Here is a 20,588-nt window from a genome sequence, read left to right as displayed (position 1 = left end):
GTTACTGGGGGGACTGCACTGGCTGAATAAACTTTGGGCTGGCAGATATCTCTCGAGTATGACCAGATTAAGAATGCTCAGCCTGCCCTGGAGTACAGACACAAATATAGGCCTGGATGTCAGCATAGTTCATCCTTCATGACCGAGACACTGGTGTCTCTATAAATAGTGCTACACCTTAGTGTTCCCTTTACAACATACTAGCTGCTTTTAGGAACCTCTTCCATCCAGGGTTAGGAAGGCATGGTCTTAAAACCAGCCTTAGTAAAATGCATTCTGGCTTTCAGCTTTTTAGGGGACATTTTGCCATCATCCAGGTGCCAGACTAGGATTAAGCCACATTTTTAAAGCGTTAAAGTCATCTGAAAAACCATCTGATGTGTCACAGAGGCATGTCAAAAAATGTAATACTTCACAGTCCTTTATGTTACAGGTGAAAAAAAAGTGCGTAGCTGAGTTCTGCCCTCGCTACCTCGCAAAGATGTCAGCAAGAGGGGGGAGAGGAGTGCTCAGCTGTGTGCTTCCTCTAAGAAATGGTTGGGATCTGAACACCTCGACCCTCAAAGCTTTTGACATGTCTATGTGATATGCTAAGTTTTTTTAAATGACAGGGATACTTTTTGTGCATGACCTAAATTCTCCTGCCCTAGTATTTCAGCTTTATGGGTATGTTCACACTGAACAAATCAGGCAGAATTCCAGAACTTTCTGCCGCGGAATCCAGCCGTGCTCAGTGTGTCATTGCCTGACTATGGGAGAGCGCGCTCCTCCGCTGCCACGGTTCTCCGCTCAAAGTGGTGACATGTCACTTCTTTGAGCGGAGAGGGGAGGAAGCGTACACGCGCCTGCCTTCTCATTCACTCACTGTAGGACATGGGATTCCGCCCTATTTTCACAGTGTGAACATACCCTCACCATCTCTGGAACTGCCATTAACAATAGTTTAGAACTGAACAATCTGGCAGAATCGCTTTACAAACATTTTTCTAAAAAATCATCCCCCTGCTAAGCTCAGGCCCTGCCACCAGGAACCTTGCTCCTTGTCTGTTAAGAGACTTTAACAGAAGGTTTATCCAAACTCCATAAAATTATTACAAACAGATGACAATCCTATACAATGGTTCACCTTACCTTACTAATCCTCTGCTACCACTGTGCCGACTCTGTCCATGTCCAACCGGTCCATGTTTACTTGTTTCCAGATGACATGGCACTTGACCCTACAGTTATTTACTGGTTGGACCAGTGACCTCAGTGATCTCGGCAAACAGAGAGCAGAGGTCAGGGGTTGACACGCCACATCATTGCCCGAGCATAGTATACAGAGACCAGCAGGGAACCAGAGAAGTATACACATGGGAGCAGCAGAGGACTGGTAAGGTACGTTTTATTCCATTTGTTACTGTATATGATGATCAACTATTTGTATAAAAAAACATGGAGCTGGATTACCCCTTTAAGAAAAGCTTCAATCAACATAGAAAACGGTCCATCACATAGTGCTAGTATGTGCTCCTTAGCCATACATTGTGGAGGTTTTGTGCTTCCCACATATACTATGACAGGACAATTTCTACACTGTAGCCAATAGCTGCTGCTATCTCCATGACACATATTTCCCTATACCGCTATATGCCAGGCTCCTCCCATTAAATTGCCTCCCTATCCATATAAACGTCAAAGTAGACAGGGTCACGTGACAGCTCGCCTTATATATGGGTCCATACTGAGCACTGGGGTTTTCCCTAAATGATGATGTAATAGCAGCTTTGCCAATAGGAGGGGATTTAAACTGAAATATTTAAGAGGGAAAAGAAATGGCCACTGCCACCCAAAACTGTAATAAATAAAATCCACTCTCCCTGATGAAACAATAAGAAAACCTATTAAAAATGGGGAAGTAACGCATCAGAGTCTAGTGTTTAAAATGTGCTCATGAAACAGACCATACGGTGTTACCTACCCATACTGGCAGCTTGTTCAACAAAGTGACATCGGTTGCATAAAATAAAATAAAAAAATTATTTAAAAAAAAAAAGACAAAACATGATCGTATAGACTTGTGCTCTTCCCAAACTTCGGATCTGGATGGTCAAGCGTTGCTCACCCCCACTCTCCATCCTGGGACTATCTGGGGTGGGGAGGACACAGTGGTCAGGACATATAGTGCAGTCACCACCAGCCATCTGAATTCCTCTCTAATATTCCACAGTCCTCCACAAGTTCAGAGGGATTTCAGGGATGACAAAATGGAGTTTGCCTGTACTGTTGTCCTTTTATGATGGTTTGTATCTTGGGAGATGGACATCAGTTTGTGTGTTAAAGATTAGTCTTTTGTCCAACGGAAGGCTGTAGAAAATATATAATGTAGAAAATTGCCACGGTATCAGGAGAGCTACACTGAATATTGAGTATCAGAATTCACCTTTAAGATGGTCTTTCTTTTAACCAACATTTTGCCTTAAAAACCGACTCTGAGCAGTCTTTTTTTCTGTGCTTTCTGGGGTACACAACCCTCCTCTATCACAGGTGTTCTTCAACTTCCACTGTGTGAACAGCATCGCTCCCAAAACATAACATGGCCTCTGAAGTGACAATTCCCAGACAGTCTCAGGGGTGGCGGTGTGGAAAACTGGTGAAGTGGTAATACAGTGGGGAGGCTGATCAAACATCCAATAATCCCCAGCTCCCTGTCATATTCTATGTCCACCTGGTCTGTCCCAATGGTGTGACTGGAGGGAGAGCAGGTAACATGGAGCAGGTCCTGAGGCAGCTCTGCTATTTGGACAGCTTACTTATAACTCGGATTAGGGCTCCATTCTCATCTTTCAAGCGTTGGTTATCAGCCTTCAGATCCCCGAGAATCTATGGAAACAGGAGAAAAAAGTGAGAATCTGGCAATGAAAATAATACAAAGCCTGTGTAATTAAAAATCACTTCATCTACATCCTAAAAAACGTAATGCCTGTCAATGACGCTCTCTTTGATTAACCCGGCCAAGCACCATACAGGTCCGATTTGGTCTTGTGTCACTGTAGATGTTTTGGCGTCACTGTTATTTCAAAGAGAACTTTTCAGAAGTCATAGAAATTTCAAATGTTTTAATTGGTCAGGGTACAAGTGTTCAGACCCCTACCCTTTACTACAACGAGTGAGGAGAAGCACTCAGCTAAGCACTCTTATCAATACAGAAAAATCTATGGAACGTCACTTGCAGTGAGAAATGAGATAGGACCCAGAGATGAGAACAAAATCAGATTATAACTGCTTCTGTCTTATCTCGGCCTACACAGTGAATAGAGGCAGCGGCAATGACTACTATCACAACAAGGGACTGTATTTTCCCTATTTCAGGGGAAGCCACAGTCACAGTAGGACAAAAAAGAAATCATACAGCAGAAATGTCCTCCAGTGGCTATGATAACAGGGGAAATATAATGTAAAAAGATAATGCACATAAATAAAAAAAAAGTGGTTTGAGGAAACGATGGCTGCTAGGGCATCTTTTCGGCCAGCACATGGCAGACAAATTTTCTTACCTTTAGCTCATCCTGAAGTTCAGATACTCTACGCTCCAAGATAAGCTTCTCCTGTTAATACACAAAACCCACAATGTTAAAGGGCTTACCTGGTTTTGAAAACCCACTTCTAATACAGTATTTAAAGACCTCTGAATTGATTGAAAGGGGTCCCAGCTTCAGCACCCTCATCTATTAGCCAGAGTAGAAAGTCTTAGAAGTCAAAGTTTGGACATGAGTAGGAACTGTGTAATATTTAAAGTCTATGACACCTTTATTTTGGTGCAACAAATTGTTTTTCCACAGGTCTTTATTAATAGATTGTACTTACTTTTGCTTCTTTTAAGTCACTATAGTATGCTGTATAAACGCTATTTTCATTCTATACCTGTACACAGCCAATATAATTCTCCCCTGCAGTCTGCTTTGCTTCTTGTTTATCCAGCTTGTGTGAGCTGTCCTTCAGGAGAGAAGCTTTCTCCTCCCTGTCACTCTTTTAGCTGGTGTGTAACTAACTGTACACCAACTGTGTACAGTTGTCTCTAACACAAAAAGCAGTAAGTCCATCTCATAGATTTATCTTCAAATATGAAATTTTAACTAATCAATAACAAATCCAGTGAATAGGCAACCATACCCTTTCGTTTCCCTTGTGGTGGCACTACTGGGATATTAAAAACTTGGAATTAGCTTCTAATACAAAGAATTGTGGAGAGAACCCCCAATGTGGAGACATCACTAACATAACATCTCACCTTCTTCTCTGTATCAATCAGAAATGATCTGTCAACACTTCTTTCCTGCCTCTGAAAAAAAAATGTAAAGAATTAAGGGAAGAAAACCAAGATTACAGAGATCCTGTTTTCTTTCAATTTAGTTGAAACAGAAAAAGATCTAACCCATATTTATCATTAAGAGAAAGCACAAAGAAAAAAAATTGGGTTATTAAAGGGGTTACCAAGCATTAAAAAAAACATGGCGGCTTTCTTCCAGAAATTACACCACTCCGGTCTCCAGTTTGATTGTGAGTTTTGCAGCTCGGTCCCATGTAAATGAATGGAGCTGAATTGTAAAACCAAACAAAATCTAAGGATATGGGTGGTGGTGTTTTTGTAAGAAAGTACTGTACCTGTGCCTTTTCTAATCCTTTATAGATCCTTTAAGAACCAACACAAAGTCTACATGCTCAAGCCCTTCTTACCTGGTTGGCTCGTTCCAACTCTGCTTTTGTCTCATTCACCAAGTTTTGGGTGTTTAGCAGCTGGGAGCGAAGACGTCCATTGTCTCTCATCAAGTCTTCATACAGCTGCAACAACACAGCATCCAAATGAACGCTCACTGAGGCCAATACTTTTAGAGGAACTATTGTTACTTCACAGCTGTGGGAACGAACTGGGACTTGGCTGCCAATACTACTACAGCAATGTACGACAAACCATCATGATCTAATCCCAGCAAAAACTGCAGCTGACAACTGACAATTAATTCATCCACTCTGGATAAACTCTTTTTAGACTAATATGGCCCCATAAATTACTAAGAAAAGGAAGAGGAAGCTAGAAAAAAAACAAGATCTGCGCCAGAATCAGGGGACCGTGAACTTTAAAGGGATGCTATCAGTTTTACTTTTGGGGACAAATCACTTTATGCAGGCTGTACACCAATAAGCTGAATAAGATCAGTGGGATACCATGTGGTTCTCATTTTCTACTCTGTACCTTCAAGTGCTGGCAACGTGACATCATAAGCAGCCCTTAATATGTCCCCCCAGATGGGTTGGGGCAAATAAATGCATTCCAGATATTACTCATCCATTGCAGATGAGACAATGACACTTCTGCCTGCAATGGTTTTCATTCACAAACACACTAAATGGAGACGTCAAACTGATTTTTTTTTTTCTACAATTTCCTAGAACTTACTTTTTTAAAATCCTTGGTGTCCCTGTGTTCAGCCGCAATGGCTGCTTTTACCCGGCTTGAAGTGTGCGCATTGGAAAGTGTATTTGTTCTGAAAGATATTACAGTATTGTAAGATAAACAAAAAAAACAGAACAAAACCCCATCGTTATATCACAGACTGATGGTACAGCACATGCTGCAGGCATCAATAACATGAGACAATAGGGAGCTAGCCTTTATACAACAGTATCCAACCTGAGCAAACCATCTGCAGGGGCTAGAGAAGATCTGATTCATGCGGACCATACTTCCTGGGTATAGCTACACATACTATTCTAGGTATATATTCTTACAGTAAGAGTCTATATTATTCACATTTGCTGCGTATATCACTAGTCATTCAGGCTGGGAAGTGGATGACTGTAGTGCCTACTGTAATGTCTTCTCCTTGGGATCACTATGTGTGCGAGCAACATTAGCTCCTTAGCTTGTAGGCTTACATAGGGGGATTTATCAAGACTGGCCAATCCCACACCCTCACTAGCCAATCGTTGTCACATTTGCGCAGGCCGATTATCGGACGAATGAGCATTTCTGGGAACACTTGTTGCTGATAATTGGCCCATGTAAAGTGGCCTGGATTGAGATTTGTTACTCAATAGCATCATGCCAGGATTTATACATATATCTTGTAGATATGGTGTTCTGACCTTTAATCACTAAAGTCAGGAATGTCTCTAAATCACGCAGCTTTCCCCAGCGGAGTTAGAAAAAGTGTTTGCACAATGTTAGAAATGGCAGCCGTTCAACGTTGACTCATTTTTAAAGGAAAGTTGTAATGATAGCCTTCTACTGATGAAGTGTACCTGCTAGAATGCCAGTCAAGGGGTGAGACAGGAGAGAGCAACATGTTCAGTAGGAGGGCACTTCCTATATAAACTTATGGGACTTTCTGTTTCTTAGAGTAAGGGGTATAAGTAGTGTATCACGTTATTTCTCCTAGCCATGCTAGGGCTATAGTTACTTGGCATGCATAGTAAATTTTTTACCTACTGATCTGGTCTGCACCCTGAACTTTTTGTATATATAAGACGTCACAGTATAAATTTAGCAGCCAAACAATTGCTTCCCTTTAAGGGCTATATTTTGCTGTATAGATATGTCTACAAGACACACTATGGGTCATATAAGCCTATAAATAAATGAATATAAAAATTAAAAATTTTTATGAAGTTCTTACCGAGAGCTAAGTCCATCTACCTGGGAGGAAAAAGGAAAAATGCATTATGTCACCCAATGTAATGGCAGAAGTTAAGGCCATTACCCATGTTCATAGTAATAAAGTACTAATCCATTCACACAGTACACTTACCCACAAGATCACGAAAGCCACGCAGCAAGAACAGATATAAAACCCATGTTATAAATGATTAGCGAGACCCTCCTACACACTTTATTTTCCCCTCCCAGACTTTACAAGACACAAAAAGGAAACTGTCTACATGCAGGTCCAAGCACCTGAGTTGGCGGACTTTCTTCTGTTCCGTCCTCCTCCTCAGATTCCTCGCCATCACTCTGTAAAGGGAATCATAGTTTAGTTCATGAATGAATACATAGCTTTGGCTGTCCAGGCATAATAGGAATTGTAGTTTTGTAACAGCTGGAGGGCCTGAGTACCCCAGTTTATCTGCTCTCTATAAAATTGTCCCTGGTGTGCAATGTCGGTATGGGAGTGATCAGTATACAACACGGCACTGCATGTCTTGGTTTAATACATGGAATTATGTAATAAAAATTATACCTCTAACGAGCAAATATTTCCCCTTATATAGGTATACCATAAAGTGAACACCAAGACACGGTGATATGAGAAATCTTACATCTCTGGTGGTCGGTGGCACTCCAGTGGGTCTCCTCTTCTCTCGAGGCCTCCTCCGATCCCGCACACCTGCCTTGTTCCTGCCACCTCGTTCGTCACTCTCTTTCTCGTCCTCCTGGGACTTCTGCATCTCTGTAAATAACATTTATCACTTCGTTATGGTGATCGAGAAGACCACCTGAAACATTGTCTGTCAGAAACAAACCTTTGCTCTCTAGGCTTTGGACTTCACCTCGTCTATGTAAACCTGAAGAAGTTGGAGTTGGATCTGGAGTGGTTAATCCTAAAAGATCGGATTTCTGCAAACTGGCGATTCGGGATCTCCAGCTGACCTCTGCCTGCAAATTCAGAACATGGCTTATCTGGACTATACCTTCTCCTAATACAAGAACTGTGGTATAATAAGTGTCTCCCTAAGACCACTCACCCCATCATCACTGGCGGTACGGCTGCTTCTTGGCTTTGTCTGGTTGTCTTTGCTGGTCTCTTCTTCCTGGGTCTTCTCTGGCTCTGGTGCGGAGTCTTTATTTTCCTGTTGACCTTTGATGACCTTTTCAGCCTCCTTCAGATCTGTGAGAGTCACTCCCTGCAGAAGATTACAATTAATAAAGATCAATTACAAAGATTTAATACAATTGTAAGAGATTCTGAGAACACACAAAGATGTTTCTGGACAAGCAAAAAGAAAAAAAAAGCCGAAATGTGCTTCTAGTACTTACCTGAGTGGATCGTCGAGACTGTCGTGCATGTCGAGACCTTGCCTTTCTCTGAGCTTCAGCCTCTTCATCTCTCACGGGGGTCAGGTAAGACCTAAATACAATCTCTGTCAGACACTGTGTATTTATGTGGAAAGTGGAAAATTAGGGGGGGGGGGGGAAACATGCATACGATACGCAGAAGATTTGATGCTGTGTTCAGTTATTTAGTTACATTGATTTCAAATCTCCTGCGGATCTGCACCATTAAATCTGCGGTGGATCCTGTATGTGTGAACACACCCTAACAGTGGAAATTAAAGTTCATCCAGACTTGGCTTCCTACCTGCGTCGCTCTTTGGTCTCTGTATTGGCGGCTGGCTCTGAGTTTGTACTTGTAGTGTTTGCAGAGTCAGAAGTTCTGGAAGGCACAGAAAAAATAAGTAACACTTACTTGTCCAAGACAACTGTGAGGAACATTAAAGCATAACAATTCATGGAGTTCCCATACTTCTAAGGAGCATACTTTTCTCTTAAGAATGAAATGTGATTATAGCTGTGGTATACATAGGCTACTGGCCAACATTTTCCCTGCGGTTAGGGTTGTTGGCATACATTTATGCATCAGACCATTTATGCCATTTCTAGATCACATGAAAACTAAACATTTACTGTGCAGTTTACTCCAATTCGATGGTCCCATATCATTCTGCAGAAAGGATAGTTGTAGTACAATGGGATGGCTAACAGGCTACCTAGGGAATGGCAATTGCTTGGCAGAGAATAGCCTTAAAGTTATACTGTCACCCCCTTTCTGAATGAGGACTTCTCTACACAGCTATAAAGCCTAAATTCTGCAGTTTTCATACCTTACTTTATAATAGATTTCTTAATGCTTGGTCCAGTGAAAAATGCTTTTTATCATTGGTGGATTGTGCCACCTGGGCAGGGCTTCACCGCTGCTGTGCCATTTTGCCCCGCCCACATTGGCGTTGTAAGCTTGCCCCTCCGTGGAGGCATTGGCATCTAGGCTCCGCCCCCTCCGTGCCCATTGAAATGGACCAACCTAGAGGTCTAGGCCCCACCCCCTCTAGGTCGGCCCATTTCAATGGCCATTAAAGGATTGGGGCCTAGATGGCAATGACGTCCTGGGAGGGCGCCGATGCGGGCGGGACTAAGTGGCACAGCGGTCATGAAGCTCCGCCCAGAGGGCACAATCCACCAACTGCAGAATTTAGGCTTTACAGCTGTCTAGAGAAGGCATCATACAGAAAGGGGGTGACAGTATCACTTTAATGTCTTACAGTCTGAATGCTTTGGCCACTTTGCTAAACAATGGCACTGCCACGCACTAAGTAATCTATCTGACAATTTTCAGGTCTGATTTGGCAGTACATAAATTATGAGCTCCCTACCTTTTAGAAATGCCTAAGCCATACCTTGTAAGTGAATTTGGCAGCGACACAGTGGCATCTACTTTAGGAGACAAAGTGTTCCCACTTGCTAATGCGGAATCTAGCTTAGCTGCTAATGCCTCTCTTCTCGATAGGGCGATTTCAGTCCTTGTTGCCAGAGGCTCCCTCTGTCTACGGAGCGAGGTGAGTCCATCTCCATCACTAGGCTGCCGAGTGAATGACCTGCGACCAAACGGAGACTCCCTTTACAAAGAGAAAGACATCAGAACAGCTGACTTATGCCAAACAATACAAACTCTGAAATTTACGACCCAATACTGACCTCACATTTTCCTGGTTACTAAACAGTTTCTGACTTGGAGGCACACGAGCTACAGACCCTGTCTTCTCCTAAAAAAAAAAATATATATATCACGGTCAGGTGGCTTTTGGGTTGATCAACTAAAGGTGAGCAGGAATGAATTAAAGAAGATTGGAAAAAAAGTATGGAATCCACGGAGAAGGAATAGGAAGCCACGGAAATGCTAGAAAGAAATAGTTATGAAACTAAGGGAGCAGAGGCCCAGTCCCAATACACACTCTGTCTGCTAGCTGGGAGCTGGAGGCAGATTTAGGTAGTGCTGCCCGCCTGCCTTCTTCAGACGTGGTGCCAGAGCTCAATGTGCCAGAACTACCAGTCTTCCTCAAGGAGGCTCGCCATGAGCCTAAAGGCGGCTCAGTTTTCTCCTGCTCCGGTACTGCTGAGGTCTATGGATAGTAGTTTATGTCACAGTTATTTATGTTCCCTATTCAATGATTAGGAAATAATTATGGTCAATGAATGATCACAGACTGACCCCTCCCTTCCTTCCTTCTCACCTTCTTTGTGGTTGTTGTGGAAAGGTTACGCAACTGATTGTTCAGATTATTAATTCTTTCTTGAGCTTTTACTTTTTCTGTAGGAAAAATAAGAGGTTAAAAAAATGACATCAATATTCTGCACAACAGAGTATAATAAACCATGATGACCATGTCTGTAGAATAGTGTTGAGGGAACTTGCCGAACCTAAACGCTCAGCCTTTGACTCCCGCTGAATGGAGAAATTGGATGCAGCTCTAGGACCGCCTATGGCTGTATCCATGTTTTCTGCAACTGCCTATGGCTGCATCCAACTTCTCCACCAACCTCAAGTGAAACGCAGAGCGTCCGAGTTTGGCCAAACCTGAATGTTCAGTAAATTCACTCAACATTACAGAGCAAGCATCCACTGTAAGCATGTAGAAAAAAAAAGTAATATAAAGGTGCTCACCAGACTCTGCATCAGAGCCAGAATCATCAGAACTGGAAGCAATTGGTTGGCTGGTAGGTACTGTAGAAGTGATGGGCTGTGTCCGGCGCTCTTTGTCCTGCACACGCAGTGCAACCTTCTCTTGGCTGCTCAGACGAGAAATAGAACTCCTATTTGAAAAATGGGTTGGGGGGCAGGGAGCGTGCAAGGGATCAGTGCACAGAGTGCCCGGGAACACACACCCAGTGTCACACACACATACAGTGAACATTTCAAGCTCACACAGTGAACAATCCACGCTGTGTATCACTTTCCCTTGTGACATTATTCGGTGTATGACACAACAAACAATCTGGTAGTCCAAGAGCAACTTCTCCTTTCCAAGTAAAGCCAAGACATATCATACAAATGATACCTATTTAGCCAACAATTCTCTCTCCTGATCCCAATATACACATAAATACTCAGCTGAGCGTTCATATGTTTTGAGCGGTAAGCTACTGCCAAACACCTCTGGTAGTGATTTATCTCCCTAAGATCAAAAGCACTGAACAATGCAATCCTAACATGTCCAATTTTTCTCTCCCAATAACATGTCAAGGAAGAAGTCAGGAAACTCCCAAAATATTAGATGGTCATCTGGTCCTGCCAAAATTGACAATTGCAGCTAACATATTTCTATTGTCTATGGGGTCCTAAGTTTTTTGTATATGCTTCTTGGTGTGTGAACATAAATTCATATATTAAAGAGGTTATCCCTTCAGAGACAACCTTCAGAGACTTGGGTCCCACTCCCAGCAACCCAAGCAAACTCCATTTTTAGACACGGGATCCCCTAGGTTCAAACAGGGAATCATAACAGTATCTATGAAACAACACCATTAAGTTGTCTTGTTGGCAAATATGAACACCATTACAGTTTGCACAGGAGTTATGACCTAAATTTGTATAACGAGGACATACCATTCAGAATACAAGAAAAATGGGTGATAACCTCTGAGAACAATGAGAACCAAACAGGCTGTCAAACAGCTTCTATAGAAAGATGTAGCTAAAACCACTGAAAAAACACTGAAATAAGAAGACAACTCAAGACAAATGTACCGATGATTTTTTTTTTTTAAGGTGGAAATGCTCCAGGACCCTCATGCACCCCAACTGTTGTGTAACTCCACAGCACCACCCATGTGCCACACTGCCAGCTCCAATGCATCACACAAACACAGCATATGCATTACAGACCTCCGGGTTCTGCCAGCGGCATTCTGATTCGGAGGGCTTGTCTGGGACATTATCTGCGGGGCATTTTTCATCTTCTCCAAGCGTAACTACAAAGGAAATAAGACAAGAGAAAAGATAAGTAAAGAATTCTAGACATTACATAAGTAAAAAAAATAATCAACCCATTCATATATCACTTGTGCTATTTCTCAGCCCCCAACTCACCGCACTCTGTTTGTTCTTCATTTCTTCCAGGAAAGATTCCAAACTGTCGTCTGCAACATCAAAGGGTGTCTGGCCCTAAAAAAGTGCAAACAACATTGAAAGGTGCTCCTCCACTTTGTACAGAACAAGACAGGAAAGACACCCTGCAAGAGAAAAGCTATTAGCACTAAGAAGCGATAGACGGGGCAAGAAAGGTTCGCCGGAAGCAAGTGTTCTAGAGACAGAGTTAGAAAACACACTGGGAAGGATAATGGGATTGCTGAGAAGGGCTCAAGCAGCACATGATAAAAGCAGCCAAGAGGACAGCAGACGCACACCATATACACTGCATAGGTGCACAGAACCAGCTATAGCAGAGCGGGGAGGCAGAAGCAGTCTGTGAATAGTGTGAGGAGACCGCTGACCCCCTCACCACTTTGTTGACAGCCTCCATGTCACAGAGAGCCTCACACAGGAGACGGCATGAATCCTGTTGGCCCCAGTGAGCGGCCGCGTGCAGAGGAGTCCAACCATCTAAGTCACGGGAATCCACGTCAAACCCCAATTGTAGGAGCATCCTGAGACAGATATGGAAAATGAGAAAGGAAGACGACATAGGAGATAATGAGGACATGAAAGGGGGTAAAATATTGGGAAATTATATAACACATATATATTTGTTTTTTCTTCAGTCCACTTCTTTATATCTTCTTTAGACAACTCATATTCACATGTCCCATTAGGACATAAAATAATTATAAAGGTGGGGTACCCGGCTGCACCCTCCTCTGTTTATTAATGTGGAGAGCTGCTGCAGAGCCCTGGCAGCAACATCTGACTAGAGTGTAATTGTGGCAATGGGAGCCTCTGCAGTTGGATCATCAAGGGACATGTCATGGGAAATGACTGGCCATTCACCTTCAATAGCTGTCAGCATCTTTCCTAATCCCAAACATTCGGCACAGCAGAGCGTCCTTTCTCCTTTGATCTGTGTGATTGACAGCTCACCTTATAACTTCAGTATAGCCCTTTGCAGCTGCCACATGTAAAGGAGTAGCCCCAGTGGTCGGATGCCGGACGTCTTCATACTTTCCATTGTTCACCCAGCGTCGTGTATCTCTTAACATTATCTCCTCCTCCTCTTTTCTTGCTGCATCTAAATCAACACCTGCAGGATAGGTCATAAATCATGTCTATAAGTGATATGAAATCCAACACTAGGAGACAGCTGAGGAGCAACAACACCTGTCAGTCTGTAAGCAGATTTCACAGCAATCTCTCTGGAGGACCTGTCATATCCTGTGTTACATACACAGCCTATAGATTTGAATGGACACTGTAATGACTCATTTTTCCTGCAGGGGCGCTGCACAGAAACTATACACTTACTGCCAGATCTGACCACAGATCACAGCTAATCCACTGTGGACCCCAGCAGGGAGACATCTAGGGGGAATTTATGAAGGTCGGCGTACAAGTACGCCGGTCTTATATTGGGCTCCGTTCCCTTTTTCGCAGCAGGATTCACTAAGAGGAGTACGCCTCTTAGTGAATCCGCCTGGCCGGACGCCCGAATCTGCGCCCAGCTTACCAAATCTACACCAACTTCCAGCAGGTGTAGATTTGGGTCATGATTTGCACCTGCGAGCAGGCGTAAATCATGATAAATGAGGCGTGGGAGGAGGCCACACCTCATCCTGCCTTATCACGCCCCCGCAAGCTCAGCCAGCCCACCCATTTGGCAAACGGGGCGTACGGGAGGCGTATGCGAGGGAGAAGGGGCGAATCTGCACCTTCTCCCTGGCGTATGCCTCTGGTGTACTGTTCGTAAATTCCACCCCCCCTCATTGTTAAAGGTTTCTCCTAACAAGCGGAGAACCCCTTTAATATTTGTATACCACATAGGTAGCTACACTGAGGCAGATTTGTCATACATTTAACGTTCTTTGCTTTAGACTTGGACGTTGGTAATTGTACCCAGTAAGTGCCAACTAGAAGATAAAAAATGCTACTCCAAAGGCTGGCAAGGAAGTGTGCTTTGTACTGACTTTTGGCTGAGCTAAATGGAAGAACACACGTGGGAGAGGGAAACTGCCATATGTGATTTTTAGCTAGTGTGGCGTGTTATTTTTCAATAATGCCATAATCAGGGTTTCTGGATCATGTTACAGTAAAACCTCTTTTAGAAGACCACCTGAATGGCATTGAAAGGTGGTCTTCTTTGTGGGTAGGTCATATAACAGAAAATGGACACTATTCATAATGTTTAATGGACTGGAAATCTGTCAAGAAATCTGGTCTGGATAACGGGGTGATCTTCTCACTGAGGTGGGGAAATATGTGCACCAACCAATCTCCAGGTAAAAAGGTGGCTCTACTGTAAGTAGAGATGCTGAGAAGCAGTAGGACCAGCCAATCACAGCGCAGATTTCAGTTTTCCGAGTAGTTAAAGGGGTAGTGCGGCACTAAGAAATTATTCACAGAATAACACACATTACTCGCTATTGGCAAAACTGTGCTCGGCCAATCACGACTGAGCGGCTGATGACGCGGCGGAGGGCGGCTGGCACTCGGGAAGATCGGAGAGCTTCAGTCGGCGGGCCGAAGATGACGTTGCGGCACAAGATGGCGGACGGGCGCAACACGGATCAGGTAATGTATAATGCACCAACACTTCCAGGTACACGTGCGGGGGTGGAGGGACACAGGGCAGGGGGCAATTCACAGACATAACATACATTACAAAGTTGTATAACTTTGTAATGTGTGTTATTCTGTGAATAATTTCTTAGCGCCGCACTACCCCTTTAAGGAAAAAAAAGCAGCTCTGTGATTGGTTGCCATGGGAAACAGGTTCAGCTTATTCCTTAGTTTTCCTAAGTCCCGTGTTTTGGGCAGGATGCTCACCTTGCTTCTTGACCTCACTTTTCAGCAGTTTCTCCATGGCGCTCTCATGAGACACATCCAGCGGAAGCTCCCCTTCACTATTTACAATAGATACATTTGCACCTTTAGAGATCAAGTACCTGCAGAAAAGAACAAGCTGGTTATTATAAAGCTTAAAGGGAACCATTTGGGGTCCATTTACACAGTAAGATTATCTGACAGATTATCTGCCAAAGATTTCAAGCCAAAGCCAGGAATGGATTTGAAAAGAGGAGAAATCTCAGGCTTTCCTTTATGACCTGATCTCTGTTTTTAGTCTGTTCCTGGCTTTGGCTTCAAATCTTTGGCAGATAATCTGTCTGTGTACATGGACCCTTACATTATGAGCCCAACTCTTATTTTCTAACACAGAGTGAGAGTCGACAGCGCTGCAACGCCCCCTCGCCCCATTAAGACATCTCAAAAGTTTTGATCGGTGCGGGTGTGAGCGTTCAGACCCGGACCAATTAAAACTCTTGTCTCTATTGCATGTCAGAAGTTTTCTTATGATGACAGGTAGACTTTAAGTACTGTAGAGCAAAGACGTCTGCAGTCAGTTTCCATTCCCAGGGTCCCTGTTAGTTGTAAGTGAATAGAACCATCCTGCTTCACACCCACAGGCTGCAAATAAGCTCTCCTTCAGAAGGAGGAAAACTCTCTCACCATTGCCGCCTATTAGAGATGAACATACCTGCTGAAAGGTCGGGTTCGCACAAACCCGAACAATCAGCATTTCATCAATACCATAGATCTCCTCAATACCCACCAGAATTGCATCAAAGGCCTTTCATCTTATCAACCAGCACCCTGCCCTGTACTGAGGAGGAGCGAGAGCCCCAATACAGCCGTCCACAGACATTTGTGTAAAAAACAAAAAGGTTCAAAAATAGTTGCTGATCACTGATGGCAAACAAAGAACATCAACAAAGTGACTGCAAAATGCCCCTTAGTCAGCAAGTAAGTTATCAAAATATGAGCATATGAGGGAGGGGAGTGCTTGGACCCCAGGGCCTGGTGACAGGGAGGTCAGGAATATCACCCAGCAGGTGATAGGTGTGTAGAGCTCAGAGTATGTGAGCGCCTGTGGAGGTGTTAGTGATGCTCCCCTGGTATAACCTGTTCCAACCACATACCTGTAATCACTAAAAAAACAATTACGTCATAACTGACATTCTGATCTGTACTAATACTTGCAAAAAACCCACAATATCCCTGAACCCATAGGAACAGGCACACAACTTTTCTAAAATCCTGAGCCACAAATCTGCTGATAATATAAAAGGATCACTTCAGGTTTGCCATTCAGGAATCTGGAAAAGCTGGGTGAAAACATTAGCAGCTATGATGGAACTGTATTGCGTTTCTCATTTAGAAAATTTACTCCAGGACTGTCCCTTGACTTACTGTGCTATGCTCACAAATCCACAGGACGCTGCTGCGTGGAGTGGGGTCCACCCCTCGTTGTCCTGCTGGTTCACGCATGCTCCGTTCTCTACCAGAAACTGAACCATGTCCATGTTTTCATCAATACAGGCCTAAGGGGGTAAGAAGGCGAGAAGGTGACATTGTAAAAAACAGCAAGATCAAATGGGCCCTTAACCTATAGAACTGATGGTCATTAAGGGGGACATTATGATGGGGGGGATGGTTCACTACTGTCAGCCTGGAATGCCTGATAAAAATGTAGCACAACAGACTTTACAGCAAGCTATGGCTCTTCAGCTATTAAAAAACTACAACTCCCAGCATGCCTGGACAGACTTGTCGTTTTGCAACAGCTGGACAGCCACAGGTTGATGAACATCGCTTTACAAGAAGAGTCCATTTAGGGCAGGGATAGGGAAACTTTGGCCCTTCAGCTGTTGCAAAATTACAATTCCCATCATGCCTGGACAGCCAAAGCTAAAGCATGCTGCGAATTGTAGTTTTGCAACAGCTGGAGGGCCGAAGGTTCCCCATCCCTGATGTACGACACAGGAATATGCTCCTGGAAAAGCTGGGTGACAACCATAATTGCCGCCATAACAGATGCCACCTAACTTTCCCCTTAGTCACCCTGCTCACCCTGACAAGCTGTTGGGAGAAATAATCATGGCCACACTGGTTGTCACCCAGCTTTCCCAGGAACAACTTTATGACTAGACAGGGGTGGACGACTCCTTGATTTTTACTGACATGTGACTTCTTCAAGATATGGGCATTAAAGACACTCGAAGCAAATACAAGAAAACGTCGGCATTATGTGAAATGCAAACAGAATGAAGGGTTTAGCAAAGTAGCTGTGAGCTTACAACGCCCCAGCATGCACATTAGGAGTTGTAGTCCCCCAACAGCTTGTGGGCCAGAGTACAGACAGCCAGTGTGTGGTCCGCTCTTCACACTTTACTACTAACCCCATTACAAGAGCAATAATTAAAGGAGGAATTCAGATTGGGGTGTGAGCTGTGATGCAGATGGTAACATGCACTGAACACTACTCAATATGGAGATACGCTCGGACGTCTGGGGGCCTGGGAAACGGCAGCTTAAGACTTCTAGAAAACGCCGGGGTCAGCTGGGTCAGTGGAAAATCTCCTCTATACTACCGAGATGAAAGTGCTCCCACCCAGAAGTCTAGGGACTAATCAGGCATTGAAACATTAAAGCACTGCCCCCCAACCTGTGGCTCTCCAGCTGTTGCAAAAACTACAACTCCCAGCATGCCCCGACAGCCAAAGATTGGTGGACACTGCCTTTAGGAAACATTTGTAACAAGTTCATATTCTCCATGGTTATTCTTAAAGGGGGACTCTACTGCCTAACCCTACAGCACCCCACTAATGCTCAGGCTCAGCAGTTCCTATTAAGCAGTATCTTCTATTTCCCCATTAGATTCTGAGTTCTGGATAGAGGTTGTAGCTGCTCTTCCCTGCTGAGGTTATCTATGGAGATGTCAGGAGACCCCAGCAGTATGTGCTAAGCATAGAGAGAGGCAGCACATGCTGAGTGCAGTAGTCCCTGCAGATGATTAGTGCAGTAGTCCCTGCAGATGCTGAGTGCAGTAGTCCCTGCATGTGATGAGTGCAGTAGTCCCTGCATGTGATGAGTGCAGTAGTCCCTGCAGATGATGAGTGCAGTAGTCCCTGCATGTGATGAGTGCAGTAGTCCCTGCAGATGATGAGTGCAGTAGTCCCTGTATGTGATGAGTGCAGTAGTCCCTGCATCCCTGCATGTGATGAGTGCAGTAGTCCCTGCATGTGATGAGTGCAGTAGTCCCTGCATGTGATGAGTGCAGTAGTCCCTGCAGATGATGAGTGCAGTAGTCCCTGCATGTGATGAGTGCAGTAGTCCCTGCAGATGATGAGTGCAGTAGTCCCTGCATGTGATGAGTGCAGTAGTCCCTGCATCCCTGCATGTGATGAGTGCAGTAGTCCCTGCATGTGATGAGTGCAGTAGTCCCTGCATGTGATGAGTGCAGTAGTCCCTGCATGTGATGAGTGCAGTAGTCCCTGCATGTGATGAGTGCAGTAGTCCCTGCATGTGATGAGTGCAGTAGTCCCTGCATGTGATGAGTGCAGTAGTCCCTGCATGTGATGAGTGCAGTAGTCCCTGCATGTGATGAGTGCAGTAGTCCCTGCATGTGATGAGTGCAGTAGTCCCTGCATGTGATGAGTGCAGTAGTCCCTGCATGTGATGAGTGCAGTAGTCCCTGCATGTGATGAGTGCAGTAGTCCCTGCATGTGATGAGTGCAGTAGTCCCTGCATGTGATGAGTGCAGTAGTCCCTGCATGTGATGAGTGCAGTAGTCCCTGCATGTGATGAGTGCAGTAGTCCCTGCATATGATGAGTGCAGTAGTCCCTGCATATGATGAGTGCAGTAGTCCCTGCATATGCTGAGTGCAGTAGTCCCTGCAGATGCTGAGTGCAGTAGTCCCTGCAGATGCTGAGTGCAGTAGTCCCTGCAGATGCTGAGTGCAGTAGTCCCTGCAGATGCTGAGTGCAGTAGTCCCTGCAGATGCTGAGTGCAGTAGTCCCTGCACGTGATGGAGTAGTCCCTGCATATGATGAGTGCAGTAGTCCCTGTGTGACAAGCCAGTGCAACCTGTGGCACCCCAGATGGAGATGACACTACAACTCCCAGCATGCAGTGACCATACCTGGTGCAGAGCCGTCAGTCCGTCCACGTTGGTGCTATTGATCTGGGCTCCGGCCGCCAGCAGTTGCCGAACCTCCTCCCGGTCTCCAGCCGAACAGGCGGCCATAAACACGGCTCCTTGGGCGAAGCGCACCCGGGGCGGGCGGCGAGTGGAGCCTGGCGGCAGACATCGGTCCGTCTCTGAGCCCGACCACAGCCTCAGCTGCTCCTGCCGCTTCTCTTTAGCCGTGCCCGACCGGGACACATCATCCGCCGCCATCTTCCGTGTCCAGCCCGGAGACAGGCGGGAGGAGGGGACCGGGAGAGGCCGGGAGGGAGGAGGAGGAGGAGGGAGAGAGAGGACGACGGAGGAGGAGACGTCAGGAGAGGGGGGGGGGAGGACGCGGCGGGGATAAGGATGGCGGATCCGATGTGTGCTGCTAGTGATGTCCGGTGAATGGTGGAGGAGAGACAGATGTGTGCTGGGGGAGTGACAGATGTGTGCTGGGGGAGTGACAGATGTGTGCTGGGGGAGTGACAGCAGAGACAGATGTGTGCTGGCGGAGTGACAGATGTGTGCTGGGGGAGTGACAGCAGAGAGATGTGTGCTGGGGGAGTGACAGATGTGTGCTGGGGGAGTGACAGCAGAGACAGATGTGTGCTGGGGGAGTGACAGATGTGTGCTGGGGGAGTGACAGATGTGTGCTGGGGGAGTGACAGATGTGTGCTGGGGGAGTGACAGCAGAGACAGATGTGTGCTGGCGGAGTGACAGATGTGTGCTGGGGGAGTGACAGCAGAGAGATGTGTGCTGGGGGAGTGACAGATGTGTGCTGGGGGAGTGACAGCAGAGACAGATGTGTGCTGGGGGAGTGACAGATGTGTGCTGGGGGAGTGACAGATGTGTGCTGGGGAGTGACAGCAGAGACAGATGTGTGCTGGGGGAGTGACAGATGTGTGCTGGGGGAGTGACAGATGTGTGCTGGGGGAGTGACAGATGTGTGCTGGGGGAGTGACAGCAGAGACAGATGTGTGCTGGGGGAGTGACAGCAGAGACAGATGTGTGCTGGGGGAGTGACAGATGTGTGCTGGGGGAGTGACAGCAGAGACAGATGTGTGCTGGGGGAGTGACAGATGTGTGCTGGGGGAGTGACAGATGTGTGCTGGGGGAGTGACAGCAGAGACAGATGTGTGCTGGGGGAGTGACAGCAGAGACAGATGTGTGCTGGGGGAGTGACAGGTGTGTGCTGGGGGAGTGACAGCAGAGACAGATGTGTGCTGGGGGAGTGACAGATGTGTGCTGGAGGAGTGACAGATGTGTGCTGGAGGAGTGACAGCAGAGACAGATGTGTGCTGGGGGAGTGACAGGTGTGTGCTGGAGGAGTGACAGATGTGTGCTGGGGGAGTGACAGATATGTGCTGGGGAGTGACAGATGTGTGCTTGAGGAGT

General features: G+C 45.5%; 1 protein-coding gene across 5 annotated transcripts; it reads right to left on the bottom strand.

The window, feature by feature from the left end:
- Nucleotides 1-314: 314 nt before the first annotated feature.
- LOC138788149 (protein phosphatase 1 regulatory subunit 12A-like) lies at nt 315-19,495 on the bottom strand. Of its 5 annotated transcripts, none has more exons than XM_069965727.1 (24): nt 19,163-19,495; nt 16,431-16,561; nt 15,009-15,127; nt 13,110-13,269; nt 12,535-12,679; nt 12,123-12,197; nt 11,919-12,004; nt 10,698-10,846; nt 10,267-10,343; nt 9,988-10,155; nt 9,731-9,798; nt 9,433-9,651; nt 8,340-8,414; nt 8,018-8,108; nt 7,726-7,884; nt 7,504-7,636; nt 7,300-7,430; nt 6,938-6,994; nt 6,660-6,679; nt 5,441-5,528; nt 4,720-4,824; nt 4,274-4,324; nt 3,540-3,590; nt 315-2,865 (listed from the first exon to the last, which is right to left on the bottom strand). In XM_069965727.1, exons 1-24 carry the CDS (start codon nt 19,418-19,420, stop codon nt 2,779-2,781), a joined length of 2,703 nt encoding a protein of 900 aa, XP_069821828.1. In that variant the 5' UTR covers nt 19,421-19,495; the 3' UTR covers nt 315-2,778. The 5 variants fall into 5 exon arrangements, with proteins under 5 accessions (XP_069821828.1, XP_069821829.1, XP_069821831.1 ...); XM_069965728.1 differs by having other exon boundaries at nt 9,433-9,630; nt 19,163-19,493; XM_069965730.1 differs by having other exon boundaries at nt 10,698-10,822; nt 19,163-19,493.
- Nucleotides 19,496-20,588: the final 1,093 nt, after the last annotated feature.

This window comes from Dendropsophus ebraccatus, chromosome 4 (genome assembly GCF_027789765.1).
Source record: "Dendropsophus ebraccatus isolate aDenEbr1 chromosome 4, aDenEbr1.pat, whole genome shotgun sequence".
NCBI classification, from domain to species: domain Eukaryota; kingdom Metazoa; phylum Chordata; class Amphibia; order Anura; family Hylidae; genus Dendropsophus; species Dendropsophus ebraccatus.
Note: the sequence above shows the minus strand (reverse complement) of the source record. Positions and strands in the feature narration are given on the sequence as shown.

Bases quoted from the DNA above. Each gene is read 5' to 3' on its own strand.
- LOC138788149 (XM_069965727.1), bottom strand. From the start codon at position 19,420: ATGGCGGCGGATGATGTGTCCCGGTCGGGCACGGCTAAAGAGAAGCGG. The intron at 10,156-10,266 runs GTGAGAAGGAAG...TACTATCCATAG, and splicing joins CCACAACAACCACAAAGAAG to ACCTCAGCAGTACCGGAGCA. The intron at 6,995-7,299 runs GTAAGATTTCTC...TTCCCTTTACAG, and splicing joins TGCCACCGACCACCAGAGAT to AGTGATGGCGAGGAATCTGA.